At 43.0% G+C, this 18,112-nt stretch overlaps 1 protein-coding gene across 1 annotated transcript; it reads left to right on the top strand.

The window, feature by feature from the left end:
• The first annotated feature begins 9,264 nt into the window (after window positions 1-9,264).
• LOC106488062 (kazal-type serine protease inhibitor domain-containing protein 1-like) lies at window positions 9,265-17,451 on the top strand. The gene is made up of 4 exons (XM_013946899.2): window positions 9,265-9,721; window positions 15,219-15,379; window positions 16,181-16,325; window positions 17,321-17,451. The coding sequence occupies exons 1-4, from the start codon at window positions 9,265-9,267 to the stop codon at window positions 17,449-17,451; spliced, it is 894 nt and encodes a 297-aa protein (XP_013802353.1).
• Window positions 17,452-18,112: the final 661 nt, after the last annotated feature.

Below are 18,112 nucleotides of genomic sequence, written 5' to 3' on the forward strand. Positions count from 1 at the left end.
CTCAAAAGCTCCAACAGGAGCAGGTCTGCCTGTGCCACGTGCCGAGGTAGGAGAGGAGTCGGTCATCGCTCTGCTGCCGTGTTCTTACAGAACAGCAGCATCCCTTTCGCTCGGCCCGGATGATAAAAGCAACGCGCCCCCGCAGCACGAATGGCTGCTCTTCGACTGGGACTTTAGGCCTCTTCAGCGCAAATTTAGATTCCTGTGATTTGATCAGGACAAGTGTACGACCAGGTCAGCTCTTCAGGACGGAGCTTGTGCTTTCAGCCGTCGACGTTAGCGCAAGTAGGTCAGCGTTTCATGCGAAAGCAGAGCGACTTGCAGCGCGTGCGAGGTGTCTGCGCTCGGCACCTCCAGCCACGCTGCAGCTGGAACAGACCGAGACTCCTAAGAGTGTTTCATCAGCCTCCGCGAAAAAACAGCCTGCAGGACGCCCTGCTGGCCCGAGGCAAAGCCCATCGCCCTGCCAACTTAAACAGGAAACCAGCTAAGCTAAAAGTGCTGGGTGAGATCCTCAGCGCATTTAAGTTAATGGGAGTTTGGCTATTGATTTAAACGGACGCAGGATTTTACCCGTGCTGCTTAACTCGTCCACGTTTTTCCTTCGTATAATGATGTTTCTGCTTTTCATGACTTTTTCTTTAGAAACAGCTAGGCTAAGAGCTGTCGCGGCATGAACTGCCGCCGTCCTGCGGCGCCCTGAACCAGGACAGCAAGGTGCAGGACTAGCGCTGGGCTGCCAGCCGACCGGCGAGCGGGGAGCGGGAGCCTTGCTAGGACCGAGATCAAATCCGTCCCATCTGCGCTTGCCTTCTTGGGCTTGCGAAGCGGGTGGGCGTTACTGGCCGCCGCTTAGAGCCTGGGGAGGGGAGGCGTTTTGTTTGGCCCCGGTTAGTGCCTTGTCCGTGGCTCCCAGAGCTGCTGTTCTGCAGCTGGCGAATCCCCAGGGCTCTCGCTTTCTAGCAACTGACTGCGCAGCGTCCACAACAGCAACTCGGCGAGGAGCGATCTCCAGAAGCGCGACCTGGTCGTACATCAGTCCTCCTCACCTCTAGAGTAATTTCAAGGAAGTTACCATCATGCTGGCACCTCCCCAGCAAGAGATGCCCCTTGAGTGGTTGCACGTGGGAGGCCTGAGCTCAGACCCTCATCCCATCTCCTCCGCGGAAAGCAAAGCCAGCACGAGACAGCTTTCCTTTTTGATAGCAGCAGCAAGTTTCCCTAGACAAGCCTCATCCTTGCGGAGGCACAACGTGGCCTTTGGCATTTGCGATACAGATCCACCGCTGACTTGATTTTTTTTTTTTTTGTTAACCTCCAAGTGTTTAGAGGAATGATCTTGTTGGGAGATTAGTCCTTGTGACCAAAGGCATGAGCCCGAGAGCCGAGGGGTGCCCGTCTGAGGGGCTCTTGGACGCAGTCCTGTTTGTCCACAGACGATGCACGGAGCCCTGAACGCAGCAGGTCTCGCACAGCGCCTGCGCTCCAGCTCCCAGCGCCTCTCCGCCCGCGAGCGCTGCCCCCAGCCCTTCGCAGGCTACGCGTGCTGCGCTCGCCCGCCCCGGCGCTTCTCGCAGCTCCTTGACTCCCAGATGCACCAGCCCTCCCGCATCAAAGCCAGCACAGCCTCCTCTGCCACAGGCAACCCGCGTGGCCCCTCCGCCTCGGTGGCACAGCACATCTCGCATTCCAGCTCTCTGGTCACAGATGAACGTAGATGTTTGTTAGAAGTGTTAAATTTGGGATCAATTCCAGCCTAACTGCCAGCAATCTTGGGAAGGTTTAACCTAACTCATGACCACAGTGGTGGCACAGCAGATACCTGCTGTCTTCTGCAGCATCTCTGCTGGGGCATTTTGAGCTGACCACCATCACCTTGTCCAAGCAATAGACTTTTTGGAAGAATCGGTTGTTTAAAAAAATACAACCTTGGAAGTGTCAGTGGGGGTATTAGTGCCTCCTCCTTAGGCCTTTCCTTGCACAGATCACAGAGCAACGCTGGCCTGGGTGCAGGATCTGGCATTGGAGGTGGATCCTGTTTTCCTCAGGAGACAACTATTTTATGCAAGATCCACATGCAGTGGAGACAAGCGGGGAGAATTTTGCTTTATAACAGAAATTGGTTGCTAGTTGTTTTCCTAGAGAAGGACCTTTGCAATCTATCTGTACAGTCCCTGTAATAGAAAGCAGTGCTTTTTTTCAGTATTGTTGTGTGATACAAACTATGTGAAACTGCAGGAAAATCCTTAAAGTTTCCTCTCTGTGCCTGATCTGCTGATTTTCTGGCTGCTTCTAGGGACAGGTAGTTTTTGCTAATGAGACCTTCCATTATAAAGTTTCCATTGCTTTGGAAAATATTAACTTTGCTGGGTAGATCAAACAGGCCCTGCAGTTATAGTTAGAATATCCTAAAGATTTAGTTCCCAGTAATAAGAGGACTAAACCACAGCACCGCCAGAGGCTAAAACTATATTATTTGAAATGAAACTTCTCATAAATATCCAACAATGAAGTCATTTTATATCAGCTGCTCTTATATAAACTGGACAAGGCAAACTGTCCTATCTGTCAACATCAGCACTGCCAAGAAGAATGACTATATTCACTGTCTGCAAATTTCAGAGTTGCCTCTCTCCCTTCGGCTTCCCCAGGAAACACTGTGCTTTGGACCTTTTAAGAATTTTGCTGGCATAGGCAACTGCTAAAGTCACGAGGGTCGTCCTTGAGGCTTAAACGTCCTCTCGTCTCCTCTCGCTGTCTCTGTGGTGGGGAGCTGATGGACAGATACATGCAAGCACGCCTTGCTTTCGGTGGCCACTGGCCAGAACTAACGTTATTTTTCAGCCGTCGTTGGATGGATGTACCTCAAAACATTGGTCAGAGCCAACACCATCATCTTTTTTTTCTCTCCAATCTTCTGGCCCCTCTCCAAATGCTCAGAAGTTGTTCATTGCAGGTCAGTGATGACTAGGCCAGTTTTCAAACCTACTGCTGAAGGTGCGAGTCGCACCTGGGAGGCATTGAGAATAGCGCTAGGTGCACACGGACATCTCTAGCCACCGGCACGTCCGCCACCAGCCCATTGCCCCGTTTCTCTCCTGCTGCTCGTAGCTGGTGGATGTGCCTTGCTCCTCCTTTTCCCTTTGGTCTGTTTTTAGAAAGAGGGTTGGTTTGTTTTCCCTGAGCTGTGGTGTCTTTGAAGCACCGCGGTACCGCTAGCACTGGTGTGTCACTGTCAATGCAGACAACAACTGCGTTTGACACACAGATTGTTTCACCCTGCATTAAACTGGACCTTCCTGCAGTGAAACAAGGCAGCATCTTTAGCAAAAGGCAATGTTTGCTTACATGGCCTCTGCTGCAGTAAATCATGACATCTGAAAACCTTGGGGTCTATGCAAAACCCTGTTTGTCATCCCTGTCTAAAATTAAGGCGAAAGGCGGGAGACCCTTCATGCCTCCCTCCCTCCCGAGGAGGGAGACTGGAGACACCTCTCACCCCTTAAAAGAATGGCTTCAGAGAACACTTGACTACTTCGTGCTGACTCCCCAGATGTTTTCAGTGTCACCTTCTTGTTATGGGATAGAAGGCTAAGGTGTTTCCACTAAAACTATAAAGCTTTCAGAAATTTGGTTTTCTTGAAGTATAGCACAGAAGTGAAGCAGATGGGAAAAGACCCCTTGAAATATCTGGTCCCTTGGAAGGCAAGATTAGCTTGTGAAAAGGGACTTGCAGATTCACTAGTGTGAAATGGAATCAGTAAGCCTCTATAAATCAAGCCCAAGCATTTGGGGCTAGAACAGTGCTAGCAGCCCCTTCTTTGGTCTTTGCAGGTTGAAATTTGAATGCCTACAGTCACCACTGACAACAATGCTGAAGTGTGAAACGGCAAAAATCTACAGTCGGCCACTGCTAGAGATAGGGCTAAGCTGAGTCACCAAAAGCCTGGCTGAAGCCACACAAGGTAACAGTCAGCTTCCAGGCAACAGGCAACCATTACTGCTTTTTTTTTTTGTTACATTAGATGTAAGAGCTAAAAAAAAAATAATAATAATAATAATGATTCTCTATTTTAAGCTTATGAAGAAAACAATTTAAGTATATATGCCATATGATTAAAATATGTAAAATTTATAATTTAATTATACAATTACGGAGCCTTATGGTCTAATAGCCCCACTGTATTTTGCATGCTAGTGAACAATTGCTTTCTTAAAGCACACAGTAGAATCATTTACTTGATGCTGGAGAATAAGTTAATTACGGATCTCCTGCCTTTGATTAATGGATTTAATAATCATGTTACAGTAGAATTAACTTATACTTCATGTGCTCACAGCACTAATGATGAGATTCATGAAAGCTATGTGTCATCATATAGGACTGGCACCCAAAAAGGACACTTTGAGAGATGCCAGGACTGCCTGTGCCGCTGCAGGTCAGCAGTTCTGCTGGGAACCCACAAATGGCATCCCAGCACTTTTGCCTCATCTGTCGTTAATCTCCACCATTTGCTGCCATCCGCTTGCTTCTACAAAATAAAGTATCCTTTTCAGGTGGCAGCATACTTTCTGCTTTTAGGGCTAGGTTGCAGGAAAGTGGTAAAATGACCTGAGAAACCATTTCTCCAATACCATTTTGCTTCCATAAGCAACAGCTGCTTCTGCGCTGCATTGTATCAGTAACAGCAGTGGAGTCAGCGGAGAGAGAGGCCCCTATAAAACCAGCAGGGCACAGCCTCAGGCACTGTGCATCCCAGGAAGGGCCTGCCAAACCCTTGGGAGATGCAAGGCAGGTGGCTCATGTCACCGTTTTCACAGTAAAGCGGTTTCATTTTCTGGGTGCAGCTCTGAGACATCTCTATCACATTTGCACAAGCAGCCCCTGCAGCAAGTGAAATAAAGAATGTTCTCTGAATACCTCAAATGAAGTTCAATGCCAGATACTCTAGAGAAAAAAGGTATCCTACAGGGCTGGCATAGTATCACATAATGCATTATACGGCATATACCCAACAGCAGGAGCCACCTGCAGCCATCTGCTATTACCCACTGTAACAGACTAAACACTGATTTTCTTTAATTCTTTTTCTGTGTGTGTAATAAGCTAAATGTAAGCTTTCTTGGATGGAAATGAGTGGAGTCAGCTAAGATTTACTCTCTCCAAATAAACCTCAAGAACAGGTAGTAAATACAACCTAACAGACAGAGCATTATGGTTTACAAACTCCACTTTGCCTATTCAAGCAGGGGAACCAGTGAGGGACAGAGAAGGCAGAACAGTAACTTCAAAACTTTTTGCGCTTTGCCCTTACTCTTTGCAGGGGCTCCTGCACAAGTCTGTATAAGAACTGCCCTGTGAGTCTGAAACGTGTGCTGAGTGCTTACAGAGATCAGCAGCCAGACTTGGAGACCTTTACGTAAGTAAAACTCCCACTGATGCAAATAGAAACAGAATAAAGATGTTGGGAATAAGCCCACAGTCTTGGTCACCTGAACAGTGTTTTGTCTGAAAGAACAGTATCTCAGGAATTGCTAGCAACAGGATTTCAAATTGCATCAGCCACATACCTTATATTACCCTGCAAAGATGAATAATGCAATACAACACAGCAGCTTAGCATAACACTGGGCCACAAGAAGGCAGGAAATGAACAGGAATACAATTTCCTAAACTATTCACTTGAAGAAGTTATTCTGCAAGATTTTGCCCTTGTTCTGGTGGAAGAAACAGTCTGAGTGAACTGGAAGAGCAGGCAATTTTGCTGTTTTCACTCGCTGCCCATTGCCTGACTCAAATATTGCCCCTTCTGCAGAAACCTGGAAGAACTCCTCATTCTGCTTGTGCCACATGGAAACAGCCCAACAAAGCGGGCTCCGTGTCCAGCACTGCTCCCACGCTGGGACTAAGGAGACACTAATGCTCTTCAGTTTGCCTGTTAAAGAAATTACTCACTGCGCTGCTCTTATTTTGTAGTTGGCGGTAGAAGAATCCCCGCTTGCACTGCAGCTGCCTACCTCCGTGGACATCCAGCTCACAGTGGTGCAAGCACGTGTGAGTTTTGGGTCTCCTGAGGGGCGCATGGCTGCACTCTCCTTGCTGGTCTCCTGCTGCCCGTCAGCAGCACCTGCGTGAGCTTGGGGCTCGATCCCGGCAGCACGAGCCCTGCTCAGAGCGTCGTCTGGGGGGAGCAGCTTCTGGAGGTTCAGCGGAGGGGCTCGTTTGACCTGGTTTTCAGTCTTCCTGGCAATGTTTGGGGGATGATGTCTGCAAAAGAGTCAGTGCATTTTGCTGCTCGTTTTGCTGCTCCAACAGCAACGCTAATGCGCTGCTAGGGACTATTGCTTGTGTTTCATTCTGGGGCCAGGCTACTAGGTTAGTTGCAGAGCAGTTCAGGTAGTTTGGGACTCGTGACGAAAATCAATGCTGTTTCTCAGCCATGCCCACCAAGCAAGCTTCCGGGATTAGAGGCATACTGAAATAACGCATATTTTATTACTGAACCAGATGGGACTGTACCTTCATACGTTACGCTTCACAGACCAAATGTGACTCTCTCGTTCCTTGCGCTTGCTCCCACACTTTCCCAACCCTTACTACGAACCTCTGAACACATCTGCCCTGTGTTTGCATTGCTCCACATTGCTTCCCCTCAGCTTGTCACAGGTGAGCTAGGAATCACTGGGCAAAACAGCCTTCAGCTGTAGACTATCATGTGGCACCTGGTCAAATGAGACCACAGGCTTGCCTGCTTTTTAATTTACAGGCTAAACCCACCAAGAGCTCAGATTGTATTAGTTGGATCAATGCAAAAAATGCTTACTAGCACATTTATGACAGGTTTCCTCAGTGGCAGCATGAAGTCTTGTTGATGTTGCTTTACCATGGACTTTTTGGTGCCAACCACTATATGACAGCGGCAGGACGTAGGACCTTGCATATTTATTTTTTCCAGTTCTTAAATCATTGTTATCTGGAAGGAGGTGTGCAAAGTTCAGTCTTATCCTGGGCAGTGCTGGCCTGCAGTCCTTGCCTGCCTAGGCTCCACTTTGCATATGTGGGGTCCCACTACAAACACATCCAGTTTGAACTTCGTGTAAGGCTCAGCAAATCCTTGTCCTTTATATAGTCATCCCCCACAGCTGTAGGCACAAATAATAAAATAGACAGTGATGACTAAACCCTATAATGCGAAACTAAAACGTCCAATTAAAATCTGATGAAGAAGTGTGAAATAAAAGACATTAAGCAGAATAAGAAGGTGGGACATGAAATCAATTTCCCATTAAATTCATTGGTTACTTTTTTTCTGACTCTCAATGTTAAAAGCATTGATTACACACATAATTTACTCCGTTACAGTCTGATTCTGTGTTCAAAGCCAGGCAACAGCACAGAAGATGAATGTGCCCAGGCACCACGTAAGCGGTAAGAAGGGTCCTGTAGGTCTCTCCTGGCAAGTTTGAAGAAGGGCTCCACCAAGGCAGGCAAGGGGGACATCACACTACATGCAGTGTTTGGAGAGGGAAGTGATCTCAAAACAATCTCCTACTCATATCGAGGCTTGAGGTAAGCTCTGCTGATGCAGAAGGTGTGAAGCTGGACTCAGGAAAATGCCACAAATATGTTTGAGAAGGACAGTAAACATACGTTCCCCTTAAGATTTGCCCTTACAGACATGACCAGAGGAGGTAAGGCTGGTACAACAAAAGGCATCCTTATCTGCGCTTAAGTAAGCAGCTAAGCGAAACGGATAAAGAAAAGTAGAAAAAAGTCACTTGTGTATGATTTTGGGGCAAGTAGATATAAGAATGATTTCTCTTTTATTTCATTTGCCTTTTTAACGGTGTCTTAGTCTTATTTATAGTTGTAAATGAACTTTTTAAGCCTTTACCTTGTATGCACATAGAGTGATTTTAGGCTAACTAGCACACAAAGATGTTTCATTTGTAAGGAGTGGTGATCATTGACCCTTGATATTGAGCTATGCCTGCAGGGTATATGAACCCAAGATGCTTCACCTCTGTCTCCAATGGATAGTAAGATGTGTCTCCACTGAGCTGCACGTGCTTTGAACAGTGGTAACACAGCAGATGAGACATCTTCCACTTTGCACTGTGAGGGAGGGGAGCTTTCTGCTATGAGGTAGGAATAGCAGGGAGCATACCCAAATCCTCAGCTCTACAAAGCAAAGCATAAGACAGGGCCAGAAATGACTCTGCAAGCCTATCTCCCTAAATCAATGGAAGCTCATGTACAGAAAAAATACAGGGTAAATCGCAATCACCTCCTTCATCTTCCTTCATAATTCCCCATGTAAGTACATCAATAGGAAACAGAAGCAGAAAAGTGCTCTGGAGAGATGAGTGAGGCATCTAACTTCAGCACAGCCTGCTTCTGCCGTGCTCTGAAGACGCTGCGGCAGCTCGCTTGGGTTGGCCCGCACTCTAAACCACTTGCACTTTGTTTTGAGAGCCAAACATGTGGACCACATTATTTTGGGTGGCAAACCAACCCATAAACACCGAAAAGAAGCTAACTGGAGTGAGAACAATGGGTTCTTCAATGGGTCTAAGCACCCATCAGCTTAAATCCAAGAGCTCAAAGCCAATTCCAGCTGTCCTGGGTTGTCTCTCGCTTGTAAAGAGTCCGTAAGCAAATTGTTAATTCAGAAACAGGTAGCTGAGAGTGTTAATGGGTGAAATTTGGTGTTAAACCTTGTTCCAGACTCCAGAGCACGGCTTCAGCCCTATGGGCATATCCTGATACCTGGGGTGCTACTTTCTACCCACGTTTGTCTTTTTGTGACCTTCTCTTTCAACCAATGAGCAAAAAAACCCAGAGGAATACATCACTTCACTTCATTTTCCACTAATCTACCCTGTTCCCCTTTCTACAATAGCTGCAATATAATGCAGCTTCAATAGAGCAATGCTTTGCAAATTTGGCTCAAGGAGACACTGAGCAAACAGCTTTTCTGCAAGCTTCAGCTCAGCTGTCAGAAGGGGCAGTTTGGTCTCCGTGCGAGTAATACTCACATTCCAGCCTGCATTAGAGGAAAGCCGGTGGGTCTGTATGCCTTTTCTTATCAGTTCCAGATTAGGAATCTGATGCTAATTTCTTCTTAAAGCCTGTGTTTGCAGTAGAATTGGTATTCTAAAACAAAAAAGGATTGTGACGTTTCTCTCTCTCTCACTCGCTTGCCTTTTTTTCTCCTGGCTTTACTCCAAGGACCTTTCCTGCTTGTTTGTTGCATTCTCAAGATGAAGCCCCCGGTGGTTATAGCTGTGCTGGTAGTACTGGTACAGGTTTCTCAGAGTTTCCCTGCCTTATACCACAGAGGTTGGTGGAGACTGCTAAGGGAAGGAGATAGTTGTGGAAAATGTGATTTGGCACTTTGTTCTGAGCTTACACACTGTCCAGCCGGGACCGTACTGGATCGCTGTGGCTGCTGTCCTGAATGCGGAAATGTGGAAGGTCAGATCTGCGACTTGGACCAGGGCAATCATTTTTACGGGCAGTGCGGAGACAACCTAGAGTGCAGGTTGGATGCCGATGAAGCGAGGTTTGGGGAGGTGCCTGAACCCCAGTGCGTGTGCAAGTCTCAAGAGAGCGTCTGCGGACCTGAAGGAAAAACCTATGAGAACATCTGTCAATTCAACATGGCTTATGCCACAAGAGGAAATATCAGTGTGAAACATAAAGGACCATGTGAATCAGGTAACATGTACAGAGATGCTTTCAAACTAAAGAAAGAGCTGAATCTGATTTTTAGATGTGTTACTAAATGCTTCAGTCTAACTGTAACAAACTAATACTGCATTTTTGTCATAATTTCATTATTTTGTTACGATACTACTTTGTGCTTAAACAGTTCAGCAGTCAGTGTTTAATCTTGTACGTTATAAGCCTCTATATTAGCCTAGTGGATTTTATATCACATGGCCACTACAGACCAGCTCTGCTCTGAATAAGCAGAGTGTGCAACCGTTTTTACAAAAATTTTATGTGTAGTTGGGACTAGATGAACAGATAGGATAGTTAAATGACGAGGTGAGGGGGGACTGGACAAATAACTATTACTATATGAAGACTGACCTGATTATTATTAATAGAGTGAGAGCAAGACAGACCTCGCATACATATGTCTACCTGTGCTTATACACCGTAATCAGTGAGCTAGAGGAACTAGAATAAGATAGGGCTTAATTAAACAGGTCTGTTCTTGTAAATATATATATATTATATATATATATATATCTCAAAATAATCCAATTTAGGAATCTTTACAAAATCCAGGTACCTGTGGTTTGGAAATCCAAATATTAGGACAAAATCAAATCAAAACAATTTCCCTAAAGACATTTACAATCATGCTGAGTGCATGAACTGCAGTCTGAGGAGAAGACTGTCAGTGGAGGATTCTTAGCCAGGTTGTACAGGACAGTCTTCCCTCCTGCTCAGAGGCTGTATCCATTCTTTGCATGATTATAAGTCTTTACTCCTGGACCTTTCATAAACACCTAAGTCACATGAATATAAAATGAAAAGGGAAAAGTGAGCAGAGTTCTTTCGAATAAGAATTTTTTTTCTTAAAGTTAATGAAATATTTTCTCAAATGAAATCAGTAGATGATGTCTTTGGGTCACAAATGGGTCACAGTTCTGGGAAAACTGCATCCACAATTGTATCTCTGGCAAAGGTCTATGTATGAGAGTAACTTGGGTACCTTTTACCCACTCCTTACTAGCAGTCTGTTGTCTCCAATTTAGGTTGTATGCAGTGTTTTTATATTGAATGAACACTGGATATTGAGTACTGAAAAGGCAAAGTGATGAACAGCTAGTACCAGGCTTCTTTCTTCTTTCTCTAGTTGCAAGAGACACATCCATTAAAGAATTCCTTATTTGCCGTTATGGCATTAAACTGAGAAATGAGGCTCATCAGTAAAAAGATGTTCAGAAAGCTCAGTGCAAATCAGCTAATAACATGATTGAAAGCCTGTTAGGTCCTGGGGGGATGCTCTTATCTGGGATTAAAAGAGCACTAATTCCTGCAGCGTAACCCTTCCAGGAAGATTTCAGTTTGAAGTGCCACTCAAATGACAACTGATCTTAACTTTGCAGTAGAGGCAGGTGTTGAGGCATACAGGCTCAAAGCAATGGTTAACGCTGAATAATTAAACAGACCTGGCTATGTACAAAAAGCTTTAATTTGGAAGCGCTAGCATTTTTAACTGGTGGTGTCGTCATCCACCAGGCCCTGGAGCCCCTCTGAGGCGCTTAACAGCAAGCAGTAAAGACGAGCTCAACTGCTCTGCACGCAGGCATCACCCCCAGGGCTTTCCCAGTGCTCCCCATCTCCCCCAAAGGCCAAACCATCTCTCAGGAACACGCAGAAATTTCCTAGGATAGCTTAGCTTGAACTGCATAGGAGCCTGGGGAAAAATTCAGACTTCTCTCTGCTGTGCAGAGTTTAATTAAGCAAAACAGTGACTCTTGCAGAGAAAAGCGCCCAGCTGGTGTATGAGCCTGGCTGCAGCAGAGCGTTTGTGGGTGCTCGCCTCCCCGGCAGGGGGGGAATGGAAGGACTCCTCTGCCCACCTCTTCCGAGCTGGGGGCTGACCAGGCTGGTTTTATAGACTGCGTTTTGGAGCCTTTCAGTCAAGCCTATGGCCAGCAGCAGGGCATGGAGGTGCTACCACGGTGGCACCCTGCCTCCGTCCCCCTTAGGGGTCTAGCAGAAAGTCCCTTTGTCGCCACAGCAGGTATTTGAAGCAGCACCGTGGGCATGTGAAAGGGCACAGTGACTCGCACTGATTTTACATGGCTGCAGCTGATGACAAAAGGCAACGGGGAGCCAGGCCCCACGAGGAGCAACCTAGCTGTGGCACTGCCTCTGCGCTGGCTCCAATTTGCATGAGAAACAAACACTGAACACTATGGGGTTTTGGTACCGTTCTATAAATATAACTTTCGCTCAACTCCAAGTACTTTGTTTTGTTATTTCCCCTTTGAAGCATCTGCTGTGTCCTATTGATGCCAAATGGATTAATTGTATACAGCAACCGATGAATAAATAAATAACAATAAACCCCTTTCATCAGAAGAGTATAGCCTTTTATCTTTTGTCTATCACCAGAAAAAGAAAAAGCAAGTGGAAAAAAAAAGGCCAAGCTCCCTAAAGTAACAGCGTGAAAAAAGCCCTTCTTTTCTGCAAAGACTAGTTTTGATCAGCTTCTCTAATAATTTACCAAGGTTACTAAGTACATTGATTATATACAGATTCTCCACACTTAATCCATCCCCATTCAAACCTCTCTTGCTGATGATTTAGCAAAGCAACAGAACAATCTAGCAGTGATTCTCGCTATAATTAGCTGTGCCACATAACAGTTTGTTTTAAATGTAAATTTGGGGTAAAAACCAAACTAACTCACCAAAATTTCTGCCATTTTCATCAAATCAGACATGGAGGTATTAGGATGCAGTCTATAGCTATCAAGAAAAATTTATGTACTCTTGGCACTAAAATGATTGGTTATCATACCAGTAAAGATCTGTTTTTCAAAGACGCAGTTATATAAAAAGTACGTAGAGGTATGCATGGGTGAAGCTGGCTGAACACAAAATACAAAACACTCAAAAATGAAGTTTGAAATTTTCTCTTAAAATACTAGACCATGACTTCACTTTTCTGCTGTAATACTTGTGTTTTGTTATTTCTGAAGGTACTTCAAGTTTGGTTAAATAATGTGAGTATTTGGTGACTGTTCAGATTCAGAAAGGCAGTCTGATCTGATCAAAACTGTGCTCTTTCCTATCTGCTGTGAGTTTGAGCTCACATGATGCCAAGCTGGTCTGCCCTTGTCCAGCAGAGCCCTAAAGCACATGTTTGCGTGTACTCAGTTGGGTGGGACTCGCACGGCATCTAGACATTTCCAGCTGAGCTATCATCTAGATGCTCTTTACGTTTAATGAAGAAACATGTATGTCTAGTGTGGAGTTCACCTTAGCGTATGGTAGGCAGTGCTAGACAAATTTCTCATATGTGAACAACTATGAAGTAGATTTGTCAATGAGACCTTAATGTCCCTCAGGCTAAGCATGTGTTTCCATGGCACGGTGAAGCCAGCGTAGGCAGCCGTGCACGGCTGAGCCCTGTTGGTGCCCAGGCACATCAGCAGGATTCTGGTCTTGGGAATATCTCGGTAAGGCCAGTACTTCAGCAGGGCATCTGCGGTAGTACAGAAACAAAAGCTTCCCAAAATTCAGCAGGGGTACTAACCAGTCAACCGCCTATTTAAAAAGTTTTTTCACTCTATCTCTATATAGGAATAATTAAAAAAACTAATGTGAGACAATGTACAAATTTTGGTTTCTTCTTACATATTAAGCTTAATTACAGTGGTTAGTACCGTTAAAATCAGTGCAGTTGCACTGAAATTTAATATTTCAATGTGAATTTTAACGTCAGATTCTACACGATAAGTTCATAGGCAAAAAAAATTCTTATCCAAGATATTCAGTCAACATTGATTTGAATGTGAGATTCTTGAAACAGTACACAGGTTGTGAATATCCAGTTCCCATGAAAGAATAAGAATTTAAGGGTTTAAGTATCTTAGTAAGTAAGTTTGACAATCTTATTTTTGAAGAGTACCAGGATTGTTTAACAAGAAAGGCATAAATGGGAAAATAGACACTTTTCTGGATAATTTATTTGTGATTAATTTTGACCAGTATGTATTTGATATTTTCTGCACAGAAATCAATTGTTAAAATCTGATAGCATGTATTAGAAACATTGTTTGGAAACCTGGTACAGAATGTTATAATTTCAGATGCTGATGCATAAATGCTGTATCTACTTATTGATTCAAATACTGCAAGTAAAAATATTTTTGCTAGTTACCAGAAGTTTCCATTTCCAAACATCTTGTCTATGAAAAAAAAAAGAAAACAGTCAATAAGTCTAATAAGTCTAATGGCCTAGAAAATATATTCATTTATAAAAACTGGCCAGGAAATAAAAAGAGAAGGAAAACATACTTTAGAATGAAAAACATTTCTTGCTGAGGATAAATATATGAGGAAAAATGCAAAAAGATTACCAAAAGAAGGAAAGCTGTGATAACAGTAGATATGTTATTTTCTCCACTGCTGCTAAGGAACATGTCTTCTACTGTTAATATTTAGTATGTTCATACATATTTATAGAGGGCTATGTATTTAAATCATGTGAGAATACATCAGGAGATGTTTATTTTCTTAATGTCTTCAAAGCCCTGGATTGGCTCCCTCTGCCGGTTTACATCAGCTTTTTCTTTGGGATAAAGTGGAATAGGATAATTCAGAGAGGAAATAGGTAAGTGGAGGAGAAGAACGAGGGTAAGAGGTTGATAGGAAACAAGTAAGTAGAAATCTAATAACTGTAATAAACATAATGTATACAAGTAACTGGATTGCAAGTAGTTTTATTAGTCATGTTTCATAGCACAAGAACATCAGATGAAATCGAAAGATAAGTGTAAAACCTATTAAAAATAATACTGTTACTCTGTTAACTTGTTGCAATGAGTTCCATGGATTATTGAGGGAGGTAAGACTTTAGTAAGTTCAAAGCAATGATGTACACAGAAAAGCAATTTTTATGACCTAGCAATTTCAGTATTTTAAATTTTAAGCTAACCCAAATGTAATGGAAATTAAGAAGAACTGTCATCTATAATCATGTTATTCTACAGTTGGCTACTACAGAATTTCTTGTACTTTCCTCTGAAGGTCTAGCCTAGTACTGGTTGCTAGACTGATGAGTCGAGTCCATAATGACAGTTCATGGGACACAAACTAAACCTTTAATTTCAGCTTAGGTTTCACGACTGTTTGCATGGAGAAAGGACAGAGAGGTCCTTTGGAATATATAAGAAAAATGTATCTTTAAATAGTCTGTTCACCCTTTAATGGGATGCAACACGTTCTGAGCTTTAAATGCTGTCGAAGCCTGCCACAGCCGTCTGTGTTGTTAGGCTGTTCACGCTCGTATATGCCATTGGGAATCATGGGACTCTTTATACTGGTTCTTGAAGTGAGATGGCAAAAGGCAAACTGTTTTTATCATATAAAATAGGAATTTATGTTATATGCTCTTGTATTTGCGTTGTTTGGGTTTTTTTGCTCACTCTCTTCTAATGAAGTACTCTGCCGGCTCTTTGCAGCTCCTGTGATTTCTATGCCGCCTCAGGACGCCCAGAATTTCACAGGCAATGATATCATTTTTGGCTGTGAGGTGTCAGCCTATCCTATGCCACACCTTGAATGGAAAAAAAAGGGGAATAAAATGTTTCTGCCAGGAGATGACGCCCATATCTCAGTACAGGTAGAACATGGGTTCTCAGTGGGTCTTATGTTTGGGGATAAGGAGAAGGGGGATTAACCAGCGAATTTCTCCTACGTTTGGTACACAGACTAGTTTATCTGAAGGCAAGTAACAAGAAACAATACTGTTGCAATAGAAAGATTCCCAATAGGGGCCTTCTGATCATGTAAAGAATCCTGATTTCAACCAGTGCAGTGAGCATTGCTTTGGCAGTCCGAGTAGAAGAAATAACAGGGAGGGTATAATCCACAGAAAAGATGGAAGCTTCTGTTTATGTATGGCTCTGGAAGAATGGGTTAATACATAAAGGGAAATGTTTAGCCTACTACCTAAAAGAAAGTTCATTCTGGGAAAGATGATTGTGGGCAACTGTTTTTCTACTCTTGATGCAGGTGCATACTTCTGGCAGATGTCCCCAGAAAACCAGAGCAGTTGTTCAACATCTCCTTTGTGAGATGCTGTTTCTGGAGACCTGCCATTTGGGTTGTGTTCAGCCCCTGAGGTGTTCAAAAGGAAAGCAAAGAAACTGTCTAATTTTATGAAGGCCACTATTTGAACCTGAAGGAAAAGAGTAGAATAGCATTAGTAGGGACTTCAAGGAAATCGAGAAATAGCTGTAAAGTTTGGGCTAAAATTAAATAACTCAAACTGTAAGTTCTTTTTAATAGAAATAACATTCCTGGGAGAAAAGTTAACAAAGCCAGAGGTACAGGTAGACTGCAGTATGCCTGAAGCTAGCATCAAAAATATCATCATGTCTCATAGCTGCTTAATGTCAACTATTTCTTTGTCTTCTCAAAGGCAAGAGGTGGGCCTCAGAAGTATGGTGTGACTGGCTGGCTGCAGATACAAGGCCTCAAAAAATCAGATGAGGGTGTCTACATCTGCCATACCAAGAATAAGTATGGTGCAACATATGCCTCTGCAAGATTGAAAGTCATTGATGGTACTTTTGTTTTTTATTTGGATGTGAAGAATACAAAAATGCATAAGTAAGAGAAACAGCCAGCAAAGGGTATGGGTTTATCAGAATCGAAATGAAGGATATGAGAAATGACCTAGAAGATTTCCATGTTTGAACTTTATTTGTGTGTTTTTCTTACTTTACCCCTTCAAAGAGATTCAGTTCTAGGTATTTTTAGTCAGAAGTGTGTAGGAATTCTGGGAAAAAAAATATTGTTAATATTGTAATATTTTGCTGCAAATTATACCATCTTCCAGTGTAACAGAAAGCTGTGGCTTATAGCCACAGAGCTGAGACAAGTATTATTCCCCTATTCTTGTCCTACACAAGCCCTTTGATGTTAGTAGGAGCTCTGCACCCAGAGCAACAGCTGTTGGAGCTGAGGCAGTCTTTGAACCATGGCACTTCTGCTCATCTGTTTACTTTTCAAAAGTTAGAAAGGAAACAGTTGTTGCTCTTAACAATAGTGTTTGGAAAAATAAATGAAATAGCTTTGCTGTTGTTTTGCATTGGACCCAGTCCTGCAGGATAACATCCTACTGACTGCAGTGAAAACTGGGTTTGCTGGCAAATGCAGGATAAAGACACATTGTCTGTATCTGCCCCCTGATGTAGGGCTCTTCTATTTATCAGCAAGCTTGTTTCTGTAAGTGGTTTTCAAAGCCTTTTTGGCTTTGGATGTATCTTTAGGTGCAGAGGATTTTCAGGGGACTGAACTCATAGTTTACTAGTATTTGGAATTAAATGCATCTTCAACATGTTAAAATGTGATATAAAAATTTGGGACATATATCACGAGCTTCACTGGTATGAGGTCAAGCCATTGGATAGATCCACTTTCTTTTAAAAATATTACTTCTCTGACTAACAAGGAGTGAGGAACATTGACTTTGCTGTACCAATCCAAAATCCTACCTTCTTCTTCATTCCTTTTTACAGCTAATTTAATCTGGAATCAATTATGTCTTGGTGTGCAGGTTCATCTTCCACATTTGCATTTACTGCTGGCAGTAGAAGTGCAAGCTACAACACTGATTACGATGCCTATTATGACCATTCTGAAGAGGAGGATGAGGAAGAATATGAATCTGGAGATTATGAAAATTGAAACTGTCTATAATAATTTTTATACAGCTGCTGTCCAATACCGTTCACATTCAGTTACATTTACTAGTATAATCTGTGCTGTAAATGGCTGCTCTGGTAACACTAATATTCACCTGTGAATTCCACCTTTCTCAAGGAATTCAACTTGGGCTGAAGTATATTGTGCTACTTACCACAAATGAGAACAGATATAAGTTCAAACATTTAGACTGTTAAATAAAATTCCTAAACATGCACCTGTCTATTAATTATCCTGAAAGGATCGACCTTTTATATTAATTTTTTAAATGGTAAATTATTGCATAATTTCTTTAAAATATTCTAATTTGCTTACCAAAAAATGTCCATGGTTAAACAAAAAATTCGCCTTGTATCAATTTCTTGTTTTCTATAATGTACTAAGAAATATCAAGAGATGATTGTTCACATGGCAACAAGCATAAGTAGGAAGGTCGAAAACAGTCTTTAATCTCCTTAGTTCATGTTTTCTCTTAAGTTCCAGGAAGATTTTTCTTTTCTTGAAAATTTCCATATTTAGTCTCATCAAGGATGAATTATCTGCAATTTGGTGTTTTAGTTGGTTTAGTTTTAATAGACACATGAAGCAATCACAGTCTTAAGCAGGTGTTTTACCAGCAATATTCAAAAATACACAGGAAGCA

Source organism: Apteryx mantelli, chromosome 14 (genome assembly GCF_036417845.1).
Source record: "Apteryx mantelli isolate bAptMan1 chromosome 14, bAptMan1.hap1, whole genome shotgun sequence".
Taxonomy (NCBI): Eukaryota; Metazoa; Chordata; class Aves; order Apterygiformes; family Apterygidae; genus Apteryx; species Apteryx mantelli.

Excerpts from the sequence above, each read along its gene's own strand:
- LOC106488062 (XM_013946899.2), top strand. The coding sequence starts at position 9,265 with ATGAAGCCCCCGGTGGTTATAGCTGTGCTGGTAGTACTGGTACAGGTT. Across the intron at positions 9,722-15,218 it reads TAAAGGACCATGTGAATCAG|CTCCTGTGATTTCTATGCCG; the intron begins GTAACATGTACA and ends GGCTCTTTGCAG. Across the intron at positions 16,326-17,320 it reads AAGATTGAAAGTCATTGATG|GTTCATCTTCCACATTTGCA; the intron begins GTACTTTTGTTT and ends CTTGGTGTGCAG.